The 18,662-nt window shown below is 38.5% G+C and overlaps 2 protein-coding genes across 9 annotated transcripts in view; both read right to left on the minus strand.

Moving 5' to 3' along the window:
- The window catches only part of LOC110367769 (zinc finger protein 239-like), a 577,202-nt gene that overhangs the window by 229,464 nt on the left and 329,076 nt on the right, over positions 1–18,662 (minus strand). The gene's annotated exons all lie outside the window — the stretch shown is intronic.
- Positions 966–6,011, minus strand: LOC105922493 (gastrula zinc finger protein XlCGF57.1). The gene is made up of 2 exons (XM_036132303.1): positions 5,967–6,011; positions 966–2,940 (listed from the first exon to the last, which is right to left on the minus strand). Coding segments are annotated over exons 1-2 (1,653 nt in total). The 5' UTR covers positions 5,968–6,011; the 3' UTR covers positions 966–1,288.

The following is an 18,662-nucleotide window of genomic DNA, read 5'->3' on the forward strand; positions in this document are numbered from 1 at the left end:
AACTTCTGAAGAAAGCTGCAGATAGTAACTCTGACCCGTATTTAGCTTTATTAAGCTACAGATCATCACCATTGCAATGTGGATTTTCCCCTGCTGAACTTTTGATAAATCGTAAGATTCGTACAACTCTGCCAAGTTACGACAGTAATAACAAGGTGCAAAGAAATTGTCAATGTTGGAGTAGAAGTTACGAAAGCAGAAAGTAAAACAAAAGTCATATTATGACAGATCAGCTAAGATTCTACCCACACTGTCATACAAGGACCCAGTAAGGATTCAGGATGATGAGGGATGGAATACTAAAGCAACTTTTCTGCAGGAAGTAGCTCCACATTCATTTGAAGTGAGAAATGAAGATGGACAAGTTCTGAGACGAAATCGTCGCAGTTTGTTGAAAACTCCATTAGACCCTGTTGATGAGTCGAGTGAAGATTCTAAGGACTCAGATTATTTCTACAACTGAAAAACATTGTGATATGGACAGTATTGGGGACAATCCACCTGTGTTAAGAAGATCTAGCAGAAAAAAACCTGATAGACTGAACTTATTTAAAAAAAAAGAGAAAAAGTTGAAATGTCTATATCTTTTAATTATTTTTCTAAATGAGTGTTAATTAGGATACATGAAAGTGGAGTAAGATTTATTATAGCTATGTGGTATATTATGCTCTATCGGTCTCATACTATGTATGTTGTTATACTTTGACAGGATTCTTTTTGTAACATTCTTACTTTGAACAAAGGAGGATGTGATGATTGAATGAATTATGTTTAAGTCCACTAGGTGGCGATCATGAGTTTATGTGAATGCAAACATGTAAAGAATAAGACGACAGAAGCAGAGAGTGTCTTTGTGACACACCTGTGAGAAACCTGGGTGATCAGACTCATGAAAAGAGACTTTAGTAAAAGTGTCTGAGCAATACAAGATGCCTGGTCATTATCAAACACGAATATAACAAGACTTTGAAAAATTAGTTCATGCATTTGTTTTCAGCAGACTCTGCAGTTGTAATGTTTTTACAGGACTTTCAAAAATCAATGACAACTACGTTTTTTCAAAATTCAAAATGCTACTTCTAGAATTCTTACACAAACAAAGTACGATCATAATATTAAACCCATTCCAATGTCCTTACATGGGCTGCCCCTTATTCAGAGTAGAGTTAAAAGTCTCAAAGCACTTACTAGTCAGAGCCTTGTCTACACCTCATGCTCATGGAACTGGAGAGCAACCCAGCTGCTCAATAGAGTACTTCCATAAATCCTTCCTTCTAGCTGCTGTACTTTATAATCTCGTCTGCCTCGAGCAAAAAGGTTTCTCTCCAATGTGTATTTTCATGTGTATATTTAAGTCATAATTTGAGAAGAATCTTTTACCACAAGCATCACACTCAAAGGGTTTCTCTCCAGTGTGGATTCCTAAGTGTTTTTTAAGATTTGCATTAGTGGAAAATCTTTTTTCACATGCAGAACAGCCAAAGGGTTTGTCACCCCTGTGGATTCTTGTGTGTGTTTTTAAATTTGAGTTTGAAGAAAATCTTTTCCCACAAACATCACAACCAAAAGCTTTCTCTCCTGTGTGGATTCTTGTGTGTTTGTTTAACTGTGACTTACAGGAAAATCTTTTACCACAAGTATCACAACCAAAGGGTTTCTCTCTTGTGTGAATTCTAATGTGTGTGCTCATTTCCGACATTGAGTAACATCTTTTACCACACGTGGTACAACCAAAGGGCTTCTCTTTTGTGTGAGATCTCATATGACTAGTTAAGGCTGACTTGTTGGTAAATCTTTTACTACATGCATCACAACCAAAGGGTTGCTCTCCTGTGTGGCTTCTCATGTGTGTTTTGAAATGTGACTTTCTGGAAAATCTTCTCCCACATAAATTACAAACAAAAGGTTTCTCTCCTGTGTGAGTTCTCATGTGTGTTTCAATATGTGCCTTAGTGGAAAATCTTCTCCCACATACAACACAACTATATGGTTTATCTCCTGTGTGGATTCTCAAGTGCAGGTTTAAATGTGACTTTCTGGAAAATCTTTTCCCACATGCATCACAATCAAAAGGTTTATCTCCTGTATGGGTTGTTATGTGTCTTTTTAAAGTTTTTCTAAAGGGAAATCTTTTTCCACAAGCATCACATTCAAAAGGTTTCTCTCCTGTATGGATTTTCCTATGGTTATTTATGGATGACTTGTCGGCAAATTTTTTACCACATACATCACAACCAAAAGGTTTTTCTCCGGTGTGGATTCTGATGTGTGTTTTTAAATATGGTTTTCTGGAAAATATCCTTCCACAGATATCACAACCAAAAGGTTTCTCTCCTGTGTGACTTTTCATATGACTAATTAAGCCTGACTTTGAGGAATAATGTTTGTCACATGCATCACAGCCAAAAGACTTTTCTCCTGTGTGGATTATCATGTGTCTTTTTAAATGTGACTTCCAAGAAAATCTTCTTCCACATAAATCACAGCCAAAAGGATGGTCCCCTGTGTGGATTCTTGTGTGTGCTTTTAAATTTGCCTTGTTGGAAAAACTTTTACTGCATACATCACAAACTAAATATTTCTCTTCTGGATGGATTCTTAAGTGAACTCTTTTCACTGAATCCACATTTGAGTCACCGTCTTTATTGTTCACTTTTATACAGTCAGTTGAAGGGCTGCTTGTAAAATCTCTGACTTCTGATAGCTGTTGATTATAGGTAGAGAATGGAGGTTTCTCTTCATCCTCTTCACTCTTCATATTAACAACAGTTGATGGAAAACTGGTATCTTCAGTCTCCTCCTTCAAATTCTCTTGCTCTCCTTTCTGGCTGTCACAGATCATTTCACCTTCCTCCTTTATGTAAAGAAGCTGCAGCTCCTGCTGGTCCACATCAGGATTCTTTTCTCCAGGGACCTCTTCTTTAATGTCAGCAGGCAACACTGAAACACATTACATGCATTATGACCAAGTATATCTTGACACTGGAAATACCATTGGAAAGATTAAATCCAGAGACAAATGTAAAAAAGCTAGCAAGGCTATAAGTAAGATATTTACTGTAAAATCAACCCAAATCATTCTCATTTCTCCCCTAGGATTAAAGAAACATTCCCTAGAAACAATCCTCTCCATCAACAATGTCTTAGTCAAAATTTTCTCCTTTCAAACCTAGAGCTACGATCCAGAACTACATCGGTTCAGAGTGTAGGTCGTGTTTACTTCCTCGTTCCTGAGCCAATCATATGAGAGTTCCCAGAGTTCCCAAAACAGAGCGCAACATTTGATATTTTATTTTGGCAATAGAGCAGCAGACTGCAAACATGGAAGCCAGTAAGAGAATCAGAGCAGAACTAGAACAGAAAACAACATGCACCTATCCAGTGTAAGTAAAAATGTAGTGTTTCACAGCAACAATAGACGGTTGAGTAAATGGCTGGTCTCCACGAAAGGCATTTTATGTGTGTCATTTGGATTTTAACCAAGTGTCATTATTACTTATAGCTCGTTTAACATGGCAGAGTGCTACTAACACTACACTATTTTTCCTTCACAGGAATCTGAGGTCTATTTCACAAAAGCAGAATTTGGAAATCAAGAATAAGTGCTAAAGCCAGGTTTAACATATCCGGTATCCAATGAAACTAAATATTCATGATAAAAAATATATCAAAAACATAACATTGTCTCCATTAACAGTTGTTAGATCACTGATCCTTATGGTTTTTATAGTGTTTTTTCCCTTTTGGGGCATAATGGAGTGTTACACTGGACGTTGTTAGTTACGCTGAAAAACTACAACACGGATGTTTGAGAGCAACATAAAAAATTTAATAAAAGAACTTCAACGTGCCAAAGAGCCACTTGTGGCCCTGAAGCCACGGTTTGCAGACCCCTACCAGAATGGGTTTTCCATGCTGGGTCTCTGGGGACTGCTGGTGGGCGAGAGGAGGGAACACCCTGGACACGTCTGCTAGATTTCCAGGTTTCTGTTACATATAGTGATGGTGGAGCACCGCCACGGCGTAAAAAAGACGATACGCCTTCAGAATGAAGTTCTTTTTAAAATATATGTAATTAGATATATACCCTATAGTCTATACAGCCTAAATTTGCACAGTTTTACCACTCATAATCAGGGTTCAAAATGAAGTTAAATATAAGTTATAAAATAAATCTAAGTTAACTAAACATAACTTTATTTTGAAAAACCAGCACCGCCTGTTCCTTCCTGCCTGGCTGTGAAGCTGCTAGTTTCTACCAAGTCCACTTTGGGCTTTCTAAAATCGCTTTAAAATTCTGTGAGTTGGGTGTATTTTTGGGTTTGTGTCAGAAAATGAAGTCACTTTTTTAGAGCCAAAATAAGTCAAGATTAACACGATAAAGAGACCTGCTCACACTGCTGCACTACAGACAGCATGAACCAGCTACTCCTACCCATAGACACAATATACCAGACGCCTCATTACGTGCTGAAGCACATCCTGTGTCACCGCCATCTTGGATGGGTCTCTCCTGCTCCAGGCTGGCATAGCAGCCGATCTTAACACCACTCACCAATAAAAGGAGACCACGAAGAACAGACCACCATTTTGGGCTGAGGCTGGTTCTAAAGATGAGTTAACACAGTCAGGGCAAAAACCCGACCCATGAACCATAATTTAAGTAAGGGATAATGCCTGATGAAGTGTCCATTATCAGGAATTAATGACAGAGCCATGAATCATCCGACACGAAGCGGAGGACCTTTGGTTCTGCGAATTCCATTAATTTCTGATAATGATACCTCGAAGGGCAACATCCTGCTTGGCAGAGAAGCAAACGGGGAAAGTTAAATGGTTTATTAAGAAGGTTTATGTAATGAGTTACATGGTGTTTTTAAACATATGGAGCTACCCGATGTAGCTCCCGCTAGCTTTTTCGAATCAGGCCATTGCTGATCTAACTTGAGTGTGTCTTCGTGGTTATAGCAAACGTTATCCCCACAAGGCTTTCATACATTAATGGCATGTATTGATGTTTGTGTTATCCAGTCCACTCATTACGACTAAAATAAAGCCGAAGCTTTTAAAGTTAGCGCCAAAGGTTGGTTAGCTTAAATGCTATTAGCTTCCGGTAACATTCGCTCTTTCCAGATATTCAACTATGGTTTGTTTCAAACATAAGGTTTGTTTTGTTTCGCTCCACCATCATTCGATAATGCTACAAACGTTATTACCGAATTAATATGGAATATTAATATCGATTTAAAGTTGTATTTTATTACTTTAGAAGTAACCGATTTTAGTGACCGAACGCTACAGCGACCCCTAGCCTTCCAGAGGTATAATCGCATTAATAAAATCAAGCGTCCCTATTGATTTTACTGAGAAATCTTTCTTTAAAAGCTTATTTCATCAAATGTTTTTAACTCAGGATTTGCAGTCCATGTTCTTTAGGATAACCTTTGGTTCTTAAGTCAGATCTGTAGTGAACCAGGATTCACTGAATTATTCTGATGATGATCAACCATTTTTATTTTGTCTTTTGTTTCTTTGTGTGTAAATAGTTCCTAAGCTTCTTTTTATCTTCATTTTGCTTAGTAGTTTTAGTTAAGATTCACTAGCTTAGTGGAGAGGATTTGTTGATTGAAATATGGTGTTAATTCAGATAAACAGTATTTTTAGTGATGTTTTAAACAGTGTGTAATTGCACAACAAGGTGCACCTTGGCCTTCCTTCCTCTAGTTGATGAAGTGTTCTGTCTATGTTTGTTTAAGAGGCGGAAAAATAGAAAAAGAGAACTGAAGTGGTTCTGGTGAAACTATCAGCAGACCAACCTGATCAGAAACTGGGAGCTGTTCATGTTCATCAGACCAGAGAACGTAGAGTCAGACAGAACTGATATTTTCTGATAGGAAGCTGATGAATCCAGAGAGTTTTGGCCTTTAGCTGCAACACGGACACAAAGAAAGTAAAGACAGCCTTACTGTTGATAGGAGCAGCAGTTAATGGAAAGCTGCTATCAGTCTCCTCCTTCACCAGGAGCTGCTCTCCTTCCTGACGGGCCCCGGGTTCCTCCTGTTCCTCCTTTATGTGGAGGGGCTCTGACTCCTGCTGCTCCCCCTCAGGACTCTGTTCTTCAGGAGCCTCTTCTTTAACATCTGCAGCCAACACTGAAACACATTACATGCTTTATCAACAACTAGATCTGGACAACGTTCCAACCATGCCAGCAGACTGGGAGCTCCACGCCGCTGTGCGCCGTCCTGGTGAACGCTCGCTCACTTTCTGATCACACCTTTGTTCTCAACCACTTCATCTTAACACACCAGCTGGATTTCCTCATGCTGACGGAGACCTGGACCAAACCAGGTGATAACAGCTGGTTTGAACGCCTCCACGTTTAAACATGGACACACGCTAGACGTCATACATTCCCATGGTCTTCCTGTGTCTACTTTAGAAACACATGACAGCTGCATTTCTGACAATCTGCTTATTATATTTACTTTTACATCTTCTTCATTTCCTGCTAAACCATTTTCTTCAGCTTGTAGCCATCGTATCATTTCTTCCTCCACAGCTGATGAGTTTTCTGACGCCTTTTCAAGCTCTGGTTTTTATGCTCAGGCTGAAACGACGTCTCTATGCACAGAGGAATTTATTTCCTCTTTTCTGTCTACCTGTTCAGAGGTTTTGGACTCCATTGCAGCCTTTATGTTCAGGTCTATTAAACCAAAGCCAGATCCCTGGTTCAGATTCCTACACCAACGCTGTTCATCGTCCTGACCACTCCATCCCATATTATTGTAGCCATGGCAACAGTGGCCAGATACAAACAATTAAGAATATGAGCAGCCATGTTTTTACAACTTTCAGACATCAGGCAATTAGAGGTGGAAATAATCAGTGCTTCAGTACTAAAAGGACAATAAAATATTTTTTAAATCAATTTTTTTAGGAGAAAACATTTTAAATAAACCTGGATGTAAATAAAAATGAACGAATAAAAGTGGGTGGAGGGAAAAAATACTTGTAATAAATACACACAAAAAAAAAATAAAGAGCTCAAGAAAAACAGATGACTGAAAATAAGTGGTTTGAAAAAAATGTGCATTAAAGCAACAACGACAATTGAATGAAATAAAACTTTTGTAGCAAATTATTGAATGCATTTATTATTTGGTTGTATTAAATGAAAAAAAAATGGTGCTGTCAAATGATTACATTTTTTTACTTGCATTTAATCACATAATTTCAATAGTTAACTCAAGATTAATCGCAAATTATTCTCATATTTTATGTTTTTATTTCTGAAAGTGTAAAAGCCTATTCGGGGATTTTAATATGCATTTTGCAGTAAATTACACTAGTAAAAAACATTCTTGTACAAAAATTATTTTTATTTTTATTTTCAAGCACTTTTCAGAATTGGAATGAAAACATCCTGGTACCATAAAATGTTAAACTCTGGACAATAATGGCTAAATTACAAATCATAACGCCATGATGTTTACAAAATGTGTAAACCAATGTGTAAATAAATAAATATTTCATGCCGAAATATTTTTTCGCCTCTTAAACAAAGATAGACACAAACAAAGATAGATGCATTTTCATATAAAGCAATACTAATTTTACATTTTAATAAAGTCACAAGTTTTAGTAATTTTTTCACTCTCACACATCTAATCCTGAGCTGTCACACCAACAACAATAATTTCTTATTATATTTTTGCATGATGTTTATATCCACATTCATACTGTTTAAAGCCTTGAAAAGGGTTTTAAATCTCCAGGTTATTCCAGAGTCTTACACTTTGCTTGGAACTGGATCAGGAGCTTAAAAGCCTTGAAAGAGACTGTTTAGCACAGCTGCAGGTGCTTCATTTGGCAACGTGATTCAGCCTTTTTTTGTCAATACAGAGACTAAAAATTAATAAGCATTAAAGTATGGTTTTTGGGTTGGGTTTCTGCAATGTTATCAGCGTGTAAAAACTCATCTTCACAACGCACAATCTACTTTCAGCAGTTATCATCAGTTATTGCAGTCGTAAACTGCAGAAAATAAGAGCAGAGTTGCTCCCTCTGCCTTTACTCCCTCGGCTCCTATGTCATTCTAGAGGAGGACCCAATCCAGCGCGTAATGAGGCCGAGGGATATTTCAGCTGGTTATACTCAATGTGTCTGTAGTGCAGCAACGTCACTTATTTAAGAGCTTAAATAAGCGACTTCACTTTCAGAAACAAGCCCAAAAAAACTGCAACCCACAACTCATGAAAATTATGCTGATACCAGACGTTACCAAAAACGCTTTTTTCTACTGTCACTTAGGAACCAGAGAGACACAGAGCTTTAAAAGCTGCACCTATACTCATCAATTATGGGGTTGCAATGCATAAAAAGTGCTATATTTCCTGTAGGAATCCCCATTTAAGACTATTAGTGGGCTAAAAGCAAAGCAGAAAGTAATCATTCGTCTGCTCCAACCACCAACAAAACGCGCTCAGAGAACAGCTTCAAACTCAGCCTTTGGTGCGTAATTACGCACCAGAGCGCCCTGCGCCATAGAGGAGATTTGTCTGGTCTGGGCAGAAACTGAGATGCGAAACCTGTCAATGTAAAAGGTAATTATGATGGTTATCAACAGGCTAGAAGAGCATGGAGCTGAAAAGAGGGAAAACATCAGCCTGGATCATGAGTAAAGACGCAGCGTGAACCCCTGTGTGCTTCAAATGTTGCCGCTGAGGGGAAAATGTGGGACCATATAGGCTTGATGACCTCAGCCTGATTTACCAATGAGGTTATAGATCTATACTGATAAACAAACCCATAGTTTAATGTAACAGTGTAATAGCACAGTCAATAACTTAAAACTACTTTATTTTATTCAGTATTATTTGAACAGTTCTGTGTTTTTTTTCTGTTTTAACCCATTAACCAAACAATAACGTGTTAACACTTCTCTTTCACTTTTTAACAAAAGTAATACATGTTTACTTTTATGTCTGGTAGGACAAAAATGAGACAGAGCTGACTGGACCGGCTCCTCCAGGGTACAGTCAGCTCTGCCCTCCGAAAATTAGCATAACCTTACTGTTAACTTTTGATAAAAGTTGAAAGGCCTACATACACACACACACACATATATATATATATATATATATATATATATATATATATATATATATATATATATATATATATATACACACATACACACACATATATATATATATATATATATATATATATATATATATATATATATATATATATATATATATATATATATATATATACATACATACATACATATACATACATATACATATACATATATATATATATATATATATATATATATATACATACACACACACACATATACATATATATATATATATATATATATATATATATATATATATATATATATATATATATATATATAGTTACTTTCGGTCCAGTATTTATTTTATTAACTCCTTGATCTATTTTATGTATTCTGAATTATGGCAGGATTGGTCCTCCACAGTAAACAGCCAGAAGAAAACATGCCATCCCCTTTCTAGGCAGAATAAACCAAAAAGCGTTGTTAGGTTGAACTTCTCCAGGTAGGCAGACAAGAAAAAACTTGATGCTGGACTACATTAGAGCAGCGCGCTTGCAGTCAGAGAAGGATGCAAGTACCTGGTTCCATCCCCAGCGCCTGCACTCTGGGTCCCTGAGCAAGACCCTTAACCCCAGATTGCTCCCCGGGCACCGCACATGGCAGCCCACTGCTCCCCAAGGGGATGGGTTAAAAGCAGAGAACACATTTCATTGTAATGTATGTTTCAATGACAATAAAGATGATATTACTATTATTATGCTAAGCCAGCTAATGCTAAAGCTAGCTTAGCATGTAGCAGCACAGCAGCTAATGCTAGCTTAGCAGGTAGCATCACAGCAGCTAATGCTAGCTTAGCATGAAAGCACCGCCAGGCTTAGCCAGTTTTCTGGGGGAAAGCCTGCAACGAGTTGTGATGAAGAGGAGGAATCCATCAGCTGCTGAAAACGGCTCCTAAACTTTAGCTCCATCCACACAGTTAGCATGAAGAAGGAAATCTCCAAACCTGATGGGTGCAGCAGAACTCTGGGCTGGAAAACATCCCCCATCATTGGTGTCTCCTCTGCTGCGTCCTGCCGCTCTTTGAGCTCCTGCTTCCCTCCAGTTTCTCCGCTGTGCCTCCAGCTGCTGGACTTCTTTCCAGACTTCATCACCTGCAGCAGCTGCTGCTCTCTTCCAGCTTCTGGACTCACAGCACAACAACAAAGAACCCGGAGGATCAACGTGGCTGCGCTGTTGGGAAGAGGGTCATTATATATTAGGGTGACCAGACGTCCCCGTTTTCCGGGGACTGTCCCCGTTTTGGACCACCTGTCCCCGGCTAAAGCTGTCCCCGGAAATGTCCCCGATTTTACCGAGGGGGAAAATGTGTTGCGGTAGCTGGTTGCGCTGCTGATAATATAAACACGAGGAACAGAGCGCACCACTAGATGGCGGTAATGATCCTTTTGGATGTCAGATGCCATTAAAACACGAAGAGGAAGAAGAAGAAGACGAGCGCACCACTTTTAAAACAGAAGAAGAAGAAGTGAAAAGTCGTCAACTGGTGGCAACTGATGGGGAGCTGCTGTGTTATGGTAAGTGTGTTAATCGATTCATTTTATTTGGATCAAGCTGATCCTGTGAGAAATGTTTTTTTTTTTTTCAGGTTAAAAAATAATCAATAAAAAGTAAGACAAGACCACGAGTTGCTGCTCACATGAGTAAAAGACACTCAGATAAAATGTAACAGAATGATTGAAAACTCTTTGTAAGGCGCTAATCTGGTACGCTGGTTCTCCAGGGATCAACAAGGGTTCGTCTAAAGATGTTTAAGATCTGATTGGTGACCTTTATATTTCAGATAGTTAGTTATTAGTAGAGTTATTACACGTTGTTTTGCTGATTTATGGTTGTGATTTATGAGCATAGACTTCCAGGCTTAGGTTTAGCTTTTCTACTGCTCAGTTTGGATTTATGAAAGTTCCTCATGAAAAAAATAGGAGTCAGTAACAGGAGAACTGAATGAGAAAATATTTACATGATCTGAGAACGATGGAGGAAGAGATAACTGCCTGTTTAAGGTTCATTTATTATGTTGTTTTTGCTTGTATCTCCTAGTATTGTGGTAATTAGCATTTTTTGTATTTAATCAGAGGAAATAATAATAATAATAATAATAGGACATTTTCATGTTGTACAATCTAATGTTTTTGGAAGTGATTTTAAATATATAATGTCTCTGTTTTAGAATAATGTAAGATTGATACAAGAGGTGAAAGGAAGAGAATAGGAAGACAGTAAGGAGATTAAATGAGAGTGGAGGAAAATAGGAATATTGATGTAAAGAATGATTGACGAGAAGGGAGAAATATTTACTTAGAATATTAATAAAGTTCAAGTGATAAAGTGCTGATATGATATACTCAGGTTTGAGCTGAGAAGCCCAATTGTCTGAGGATATAACCTCTTTCTGAGTCTCTGCACTGAACATGAGTTTCACTGCACTTCCCTAGCTGTGGCACAATAAAGAGGCAGTTTAGTTGTTGTTTTTTTTCTTGTGTTTTAAAAATTTCAGTTCTGCACATAATATATCCTCTTCTCCTCTTATTTTATCCAGACCTTTGGATACCGTGGCTGATGGCTCTTCAGACACAGAAGGAAACCAGGGATGATCTCATGTCAGCTGACTCACTGACCGGAGTTAACTCACCTTAAAGGATCAAACAATATACTCAAACATCAACTACTACCATACACATACACATAATGTAGTTATACACACTTTGTGTAAGTTTATACATGCTCATGCTGCACTACACACACAATCACTTGCATTCATGTCAAGGGGTTTTCAAAGTCTGTGCCTTTGTTTTACCTCACATCACCACAATCCATTGGACAATGTCTTGTTCCAAACAGGCTCTATGCACTATGTGCTCTATGTGCTTATAGCTCATTAGTGGGAGAAATTAATCGGCTTTGTGATGCACAGAACCCTTATGTGGTCAGTTGACAGTAAGAAACATATATCATCCTTTACCAGCGGGCTTGACTGCTACTTTTTGATGTTAACGCAGAAAAAACTATTTCTCATAGGTATGTAGACGTGAACAGAATGAGTATTTGTTGCAGTTTTTTGAAATTTTGGGGGACTCTGTCTCCACAGACAGCCACAGGCTAAATGTTTGTATTTACTGGTTTTTCTTTTCCTCATGTCACTTTCCCCTTAGGGGGTGGCAGAGCTCTTTGGGCCCCACAAAATTGAAAAACCCTGCTAACCACTCTGGACCCCTCCACACCCACTCCCACCACTTTGCCCCAACCCAGAGACACAGTTGTAGTTTCTATTAATAACACTATTTATTGATTTTATTAATCTTAGGATGCACTAAAGGTCTGGAGAGGCACATTCCTGTCTTTTACACTTGATTTTTATTGTTTAAATATTAATAAACATGTAAAAAGAAATGAAACCATTACTGTCCCCGTTTCCTAATTTCATCTTGATTAGATGTATTGATTTTTATCCACGAGCAAGAAATGTCCCCAGATTTGATTTTAGAAATCTGGTCACCTTATTATATATGTAATGTCTATAATGTCTATGTTCATCTTATTATTATTCGTCTATGTTCATCTTCTTCTTCTTCGATCCTATCCCAATACTCACACTAACCCTGTACGCACTCCTACAAAGTGTGCGCCTGGTGAAAGTGCACTTCTGGGCTCGAGTGGATATGGAAGCGAACGTGTCTCAATATTCTAACTAGAAAGCGCAATTAAAAATGATTTTTCATTTTCATAATGCAACGTCATTTTTTGACCCCTAAATAAAATAAATCATCCAAACTGCATTTTCATTTTCTTTGGCAGTACTGCTTAATTTGGAAATCAATTTAAATGATGAATAAAAATGTAATTTTAAAAAGACATCCCTGCAAAAAGTGAGCAAAAATCCCTTTTGAAATGTCCAATTTGTAAATCAAGATGCATTTGCAAAAATTATTTTTCGTTTCAAACTCACAGCCGCCTTTTTTGACTCATTAATAAAATTACTAATAGATCATCCGAACTGCTTTTTCATAACTATCAACAAATTCAAACATATTTCAAGTGCAGTCCTGACCATTTTATGCTATTTTAGATACAGAACACACTGAATTCAAACTCAACCCTTTATTCAACTAACTTTTTAACAAAACTAGAAGTTTTTAACAAACCCAAAAAGAACACCTGCTCTCTGAACTCTGAAGGGGGCGGAGCTTGTGTAACCCAGGCGTAAAAACCTGGTTTAACTAATAGCTTAACCTAAAAGCTAAAAGTGTTTTCAATGGTAAATTTATTCCTTTTTACAACTAATCTTTTGTTTCATTGTTAATTTTTCATGTTTATATTAAGAAAATTTGACGGAATATGTCATATAAAGTCACTCAACAGAGTTCACGTTCACATGCTGCAGCCAATCAGATGTCACGTTCAGCCCAACGTTGTCTGCGCGCTACGTCTCTACTTCCTTTTCCGTCTGAAGCCGAGCACAGAGAGACCACAGAACAACAAGAGATGATGTGATGTTAATTGATGCTATATAAATAAAATGTAATTGAATGCTAATCACTAGCTGCTAAATGCTAGCTAGCTCATGCGATTTCCTCTTAGTTTTCTATTTAGTTGTGTTACACAATGAGCAGTCTTGAGGAAGAACATGAAAAAGCAGTTCAGATGATCTATTTAGTCAGCGTTCTGCAGGCTGCTCCTGACCGGGGATCTCTGGGCTTTTCCCCTCTCTCTCTCACAGGTTTTCGGCTGATGAGCGGGAGGCGCCTGGCTGCAGGTGTTCCTTGTTATGTGGGTGTCTGTCAGCACTATGATGTCATCCACTGTGGTATGACTCGTTCGGCTTTGGTCTTTTGACTCCTACGATCCTGCAACTCACCTTCGTGTCTCTTGTGCCTCAGGTTTCCCCGCTCCAGAGCCCCCGTGGTCTACAGAAGATTCCCAAGGTTTCCCCGTTGATCTCTGCCCCAGTGATTCCTGGCTGAAAGCTGTCCGACCTCGCCTCTGTCGGATCCTGCTCACCCTCCAACACACCCAGCCTCCAGCAGCCGCTCTGCAGGACCCGCTCACCTCCTTTCCCCCTGGTGCATTACCGGCGCCTTCGCCGTAAGCTTTCGCATTCACGAATGAGGGGAAGATGGAGCGGGAGATCGACAGGCGGATTGGTGCAGCGTCTGCTGTGAAGCGGGCTCTGTACCGATCCGTTGTGGTGAAGAGAGAGCTGAGCCAAAAGGCGAAGCTCTCGATTTACCGGTCGATCTACGTTCCTACCCTCATCTATGGTCACGAGCTTTGGGTCGTGACCGAAAGAACGAGATCCCGGATACAAGCGGCTGAAATGAGTTTTCTCCGTAGTGTGTCTGGGCTCTCCCTTAGAGATAGGGTGAGGAGCTCAGTCATCCGGGGAGGACTCAGAGTAGAGCCGCTGCTCCTCCACGTCGAGAGGAGCCAGTTGAGGTGGCTCGGGCATCTGGTCAGGATGCCTCCTGGACGCCTCCCTGGAGAGGTGTTCCGGGCACGTCCCACCGGGAGGAGACCCAGGGGAAGACCCAGGACACGCTGGAGGGACTATGTCTCTCTGCTGGGAACGCCTTGGGATTCCCCCGGAGGAGCTGGCCCAAGTGGCCGGGGAGAGGGACGTCTGGGCCTCCCTACTGAAGCTGCTACCCCCACGACCCGACCCCGGATAAGCGGAAGAAGACGGACGGATTCATTTAATGAAAAATAAATGAATGAAGACAATTGCAACAATATAGTTATGCCATTTAATTTGGTAAAAAAATAATGTTAAACCTTTTAAAAGAGCAATTCTGGCAAATCATGGGTATTGAAAAATAAATAATGAGCTGTAGACTATAGTCTGGATAACTTTGAAAATGTTCACATAATTGTCCCATATATAAGCTTCATAGATTGAACCAAAACAAGTGATTTCTACAATAACTAGAAGTACAAAGATCATTTTAATTTATTACCGTACTCTAATACCTGAAGATTAGCAGCAGGTAAATCACAGACAAGGTTCTGGAAATAATCTTACCTGACCAGAATTATAACAGACCATTTCTGTGATTCACACCCTACCTTGTTTTATTATAATGGTTACAGGTTCAAATATGCCAAAAATAAAAATAAAATAAGGGATATATTTCTGATAAGAATGCTTCAAGAGTCCATAATTAGCAATAAATAATAACTAGGTTCAATTTAAAGGATTAATGCGATGAACAGTTTCCATTAATATAGATTTCCTAATCTTTATACAAGACAAATCAAGTTTGACTCATGAGTAAAACAGAAATAACTCAATTTAACAACTTTATTAATAAAGCACTTTGAGGCAAGGCAAATTTATCTGTACAGCACATTTCAGTACAAAGAACACGCAAAGCGCTATACATGATTAAAATATAGGAAAATAGAACAGAATAAAAGCAAGGTGGATAAAATGTAGAAAAAATTAAAATAAAACATGGGAGAATAAAAATCAAAAGCAAATATTAAAAACAGTTGGACTAAAAACAAAAGTTGTTTTACTGAAACAGTTTAACTAGAACAGTTAAAATCCTAAACAAATGTGTTTTTAACCTTGATTTAAAGGAACTCGGGCTTTCAGCACTTTTACAGTTTTCTGGGAGTTTGTTCCAGATCAGTGGAGCATAGGAACTAAATGCTGCTTCTCCGTGTCTGGTTCTGGTTCTTAAAGAAAACTGTAGGTAGAACATCAAGGCAGCAGGAGGAGGAACTTAGCTGCTGAATGATCTGCTCTAAGCTTTTGTGGTTTATTTGGCTGAATTGGGACATTTTGTCAGGATAAGTTCCAGCTGAATACGGTTTTGGTTCTGGAGTTGGTATGGATGTACAAACTGATCCTCTAATTTTTATAATTTTCTCAGTAAAGAAGTTAGCAAATTCATAGCAGGCCCTGGTGGAGTGGAGTTCTGAAGCCACGGACACAGGAGGATTTGTTAACCTGTCGACTGTGGAAAATAAGACACGAGCATTATTAATGTTTTTCTTAATGATCTCAGAGAAGAAAGATTCTCTTGCATTTTTCAGTTGTAAGTTATATCTGTAAAGTCTCTCTTTATAGATGTCATAGTGAACCTGGAGTCTATTCTTTCTCCACCTGCGTTCAGCTTTGCGACATTCCCTTTTTTCACTTCTAGCTGCTGGAGCATTTCTCCAAGGAGATTTATTCTTCCCGGAAAGAACTTTCACTTTAACTGGAGCAATGCAGTCAATGATGTCTGAGACTTTAGACTGAAAGTTATCTACTAGCTCATCTACTGAGTTGCAGCCCAAGGTTGAAGTAGCAGAGTAAGCTTGAATAAAAGTTTCAGTGGCATTGTCCTTAAAGGTGCGTTTTCTTACGATGTCCCTTTGGCTAAATGAGTCACTGGTAATGATACATTCAAAGGTAACGGAGAAGTGATCAAATAGGGCAACATCAGTTACATTGACCTGTGAAATGTTTAGACCCCTTAGTGATGAGTTTTGTATCTTTAATATACAACTCAGCTGGCCGAAATGTTTAACAGATCCTTAAAACTAAACAATTCAGAAAATATGAGAACAAAACAGAGAGAAAAAAAGCAGAATAAACGTCAAAAAAGGGTAGATACATAAAAACAAGCAAAAAAAACAACTGAAAAGCTAAAAAGAAAAAATGTGTTTTGAGAGAAGATTAAAAACCAAAAAGTGAGTCCATATGTGCCCCAGCAGAATCATTAAAGCTTAATTTTCTTCTTGCTCCCCTTTGGTCAGCTCCACCCCACTCTGCTCGTTTAGGCAAGGCAAGGCAAGGCAAATTTATTTATATAGCACAATTCAGTACAAAGACAATGCAAAGTGCTTTACATGATTAAAACATAGCAAAATAAAACAGAATAAGAGCAAGTAGGAATAAAATATAGATAGAAAATAGAACAAAAAAGTGGTGATTCAGTTAACTAGGACAGTTGAAGGCAATTTTAAACAAATGTGTTTTTAATCTTGATTCAAAAGAACTCAGGCTTTCCGCACTTCTACAGTTTTCTGGAAGTTTGCTCCAGATAATTGGAGCATAGGAACTAAAAGCTGCTTCTCCATGTTTGGTTCTGGTTCTAGGTATGCAGAGCAGGCTGGAGTCAGAAGACCTGAGTGGTCTAGCTGCTGTTTCCATTACTGCTTTAACGAACCCCTGTCTGCTCTGTCCAGCCCAGCTGCCAAGCACGGCTGTATATAACTTTGAATTTGAGAGCATATTTTAAATAGTGTTAATTCAGATAAACAGATTTATATAGTGATGTTCTCTGGATGTTCATTTTATTTCTGTTGATAAATTCTTAAACTTGAAGAGAAGTTGTCACTCATTTGTTCCAGACAATACCTAACAGACAAAGAGTTATTTATTAGACATTAAATAACTTAAAAACATGCTCAATGTTATATCAGAGCTCTGATTACCCCGTATGTTCCTAACAGAGCACTTCGCTCTCAGACTGCAGGTCTGCTGGTGGTTCCTAGAGTCTCTAAAAGTAGAATGGGAGGCAGATCCTTTAGCTATCAGGCTCCTCTCCTGTGGAACCAACTCCCAGTTTTGGTCCGTGAGGCAGACACCCCGTCTACTTTTAAGACTAATCTTAAAACTTTCCTTTGTGACAAAGCTTCTAGTCAGAGTGGCTCATGTTACCCTGAGCTACCTCTGTAGTTGTGCTCATTGGCGTAACCAACGAAGGGTACGGGTGGGACATGTCCCCCTACCTTTCAATTCTGTGCCCTTTGTCTGCCCCCCCACCACCACCACCACCACACACACTTGTTTCAGCCGCAACGACTGTGTCATGGCCTTCTATGTTTCAAAAATAAAAATTTCCCAACATAGGCCGTTGGTGGTAACAGGTGGTTTGATTTGCACACACTTCTGACTCCATTGTTTTGTAAAAATTTGTGATTTATTTTTTGAAAAAGTAGAAAATAATTACTAAAAACTGTCTTGCCACTTAGTTGAAAACAAAAAAATCTCAATTCGATGTTTGAAGCTCTAAAAAGTGGTCAAAACATAATTTGCAAAACCTCCCGTCTACACAGCAGACATTTACGAAACAACAGCCCCCCCACCAAGCACCCAGTGTGTTCTTAATTATTCAAATTAATGGGAGGGTCTAACAATTACCAATGTAATCTAGAAAATTCCAAATATAAAACTTAATTACAAATTTTGGTTCTAAACTAACGTAAATATATTCTATCTAAATGAGAAAACTAAACTGGTAGAAATTACAATCCACAAAATTGATCATAAATGTCCACAACAGACTCATTAATCCGTTATTTACATGTGGTGACGTATTTTTCAAGTCATTTTAAAGCAACGTTAGCGAACTCTTTGGATCACAGTGCGTGTCAGTATGTGCAGCAAACCAGCCAGAGACAGCAAAGGCAGAAACTTTTGAACTGTTTTTTCCAAACACACCATAAAAGTTGAGTAATGCTATAGCAGATATGTTAGCTAAATGACGTATCATTAATACATGCCAGTATCTCATGTAAA

This window comes from Fundulus heteroclitus, unplaced genomic scaffold (assembly GCF_011125445.2).
Source record: "Fundulus heteroclitus isolate FHET01 unplaced genomic scaffold, MU-UCD_Fhet_4.1 scaffold_49, whole genome shotgun sequence".
In the NCBI taxonomy this organism is placed as follows: domain Eukaryota; kingdom Metazoa; phylum Chordata; class Actinopteri; order Cyprinodontiformes; family Fundulidae; genus Fundulus; species Fundulus heteroclitus.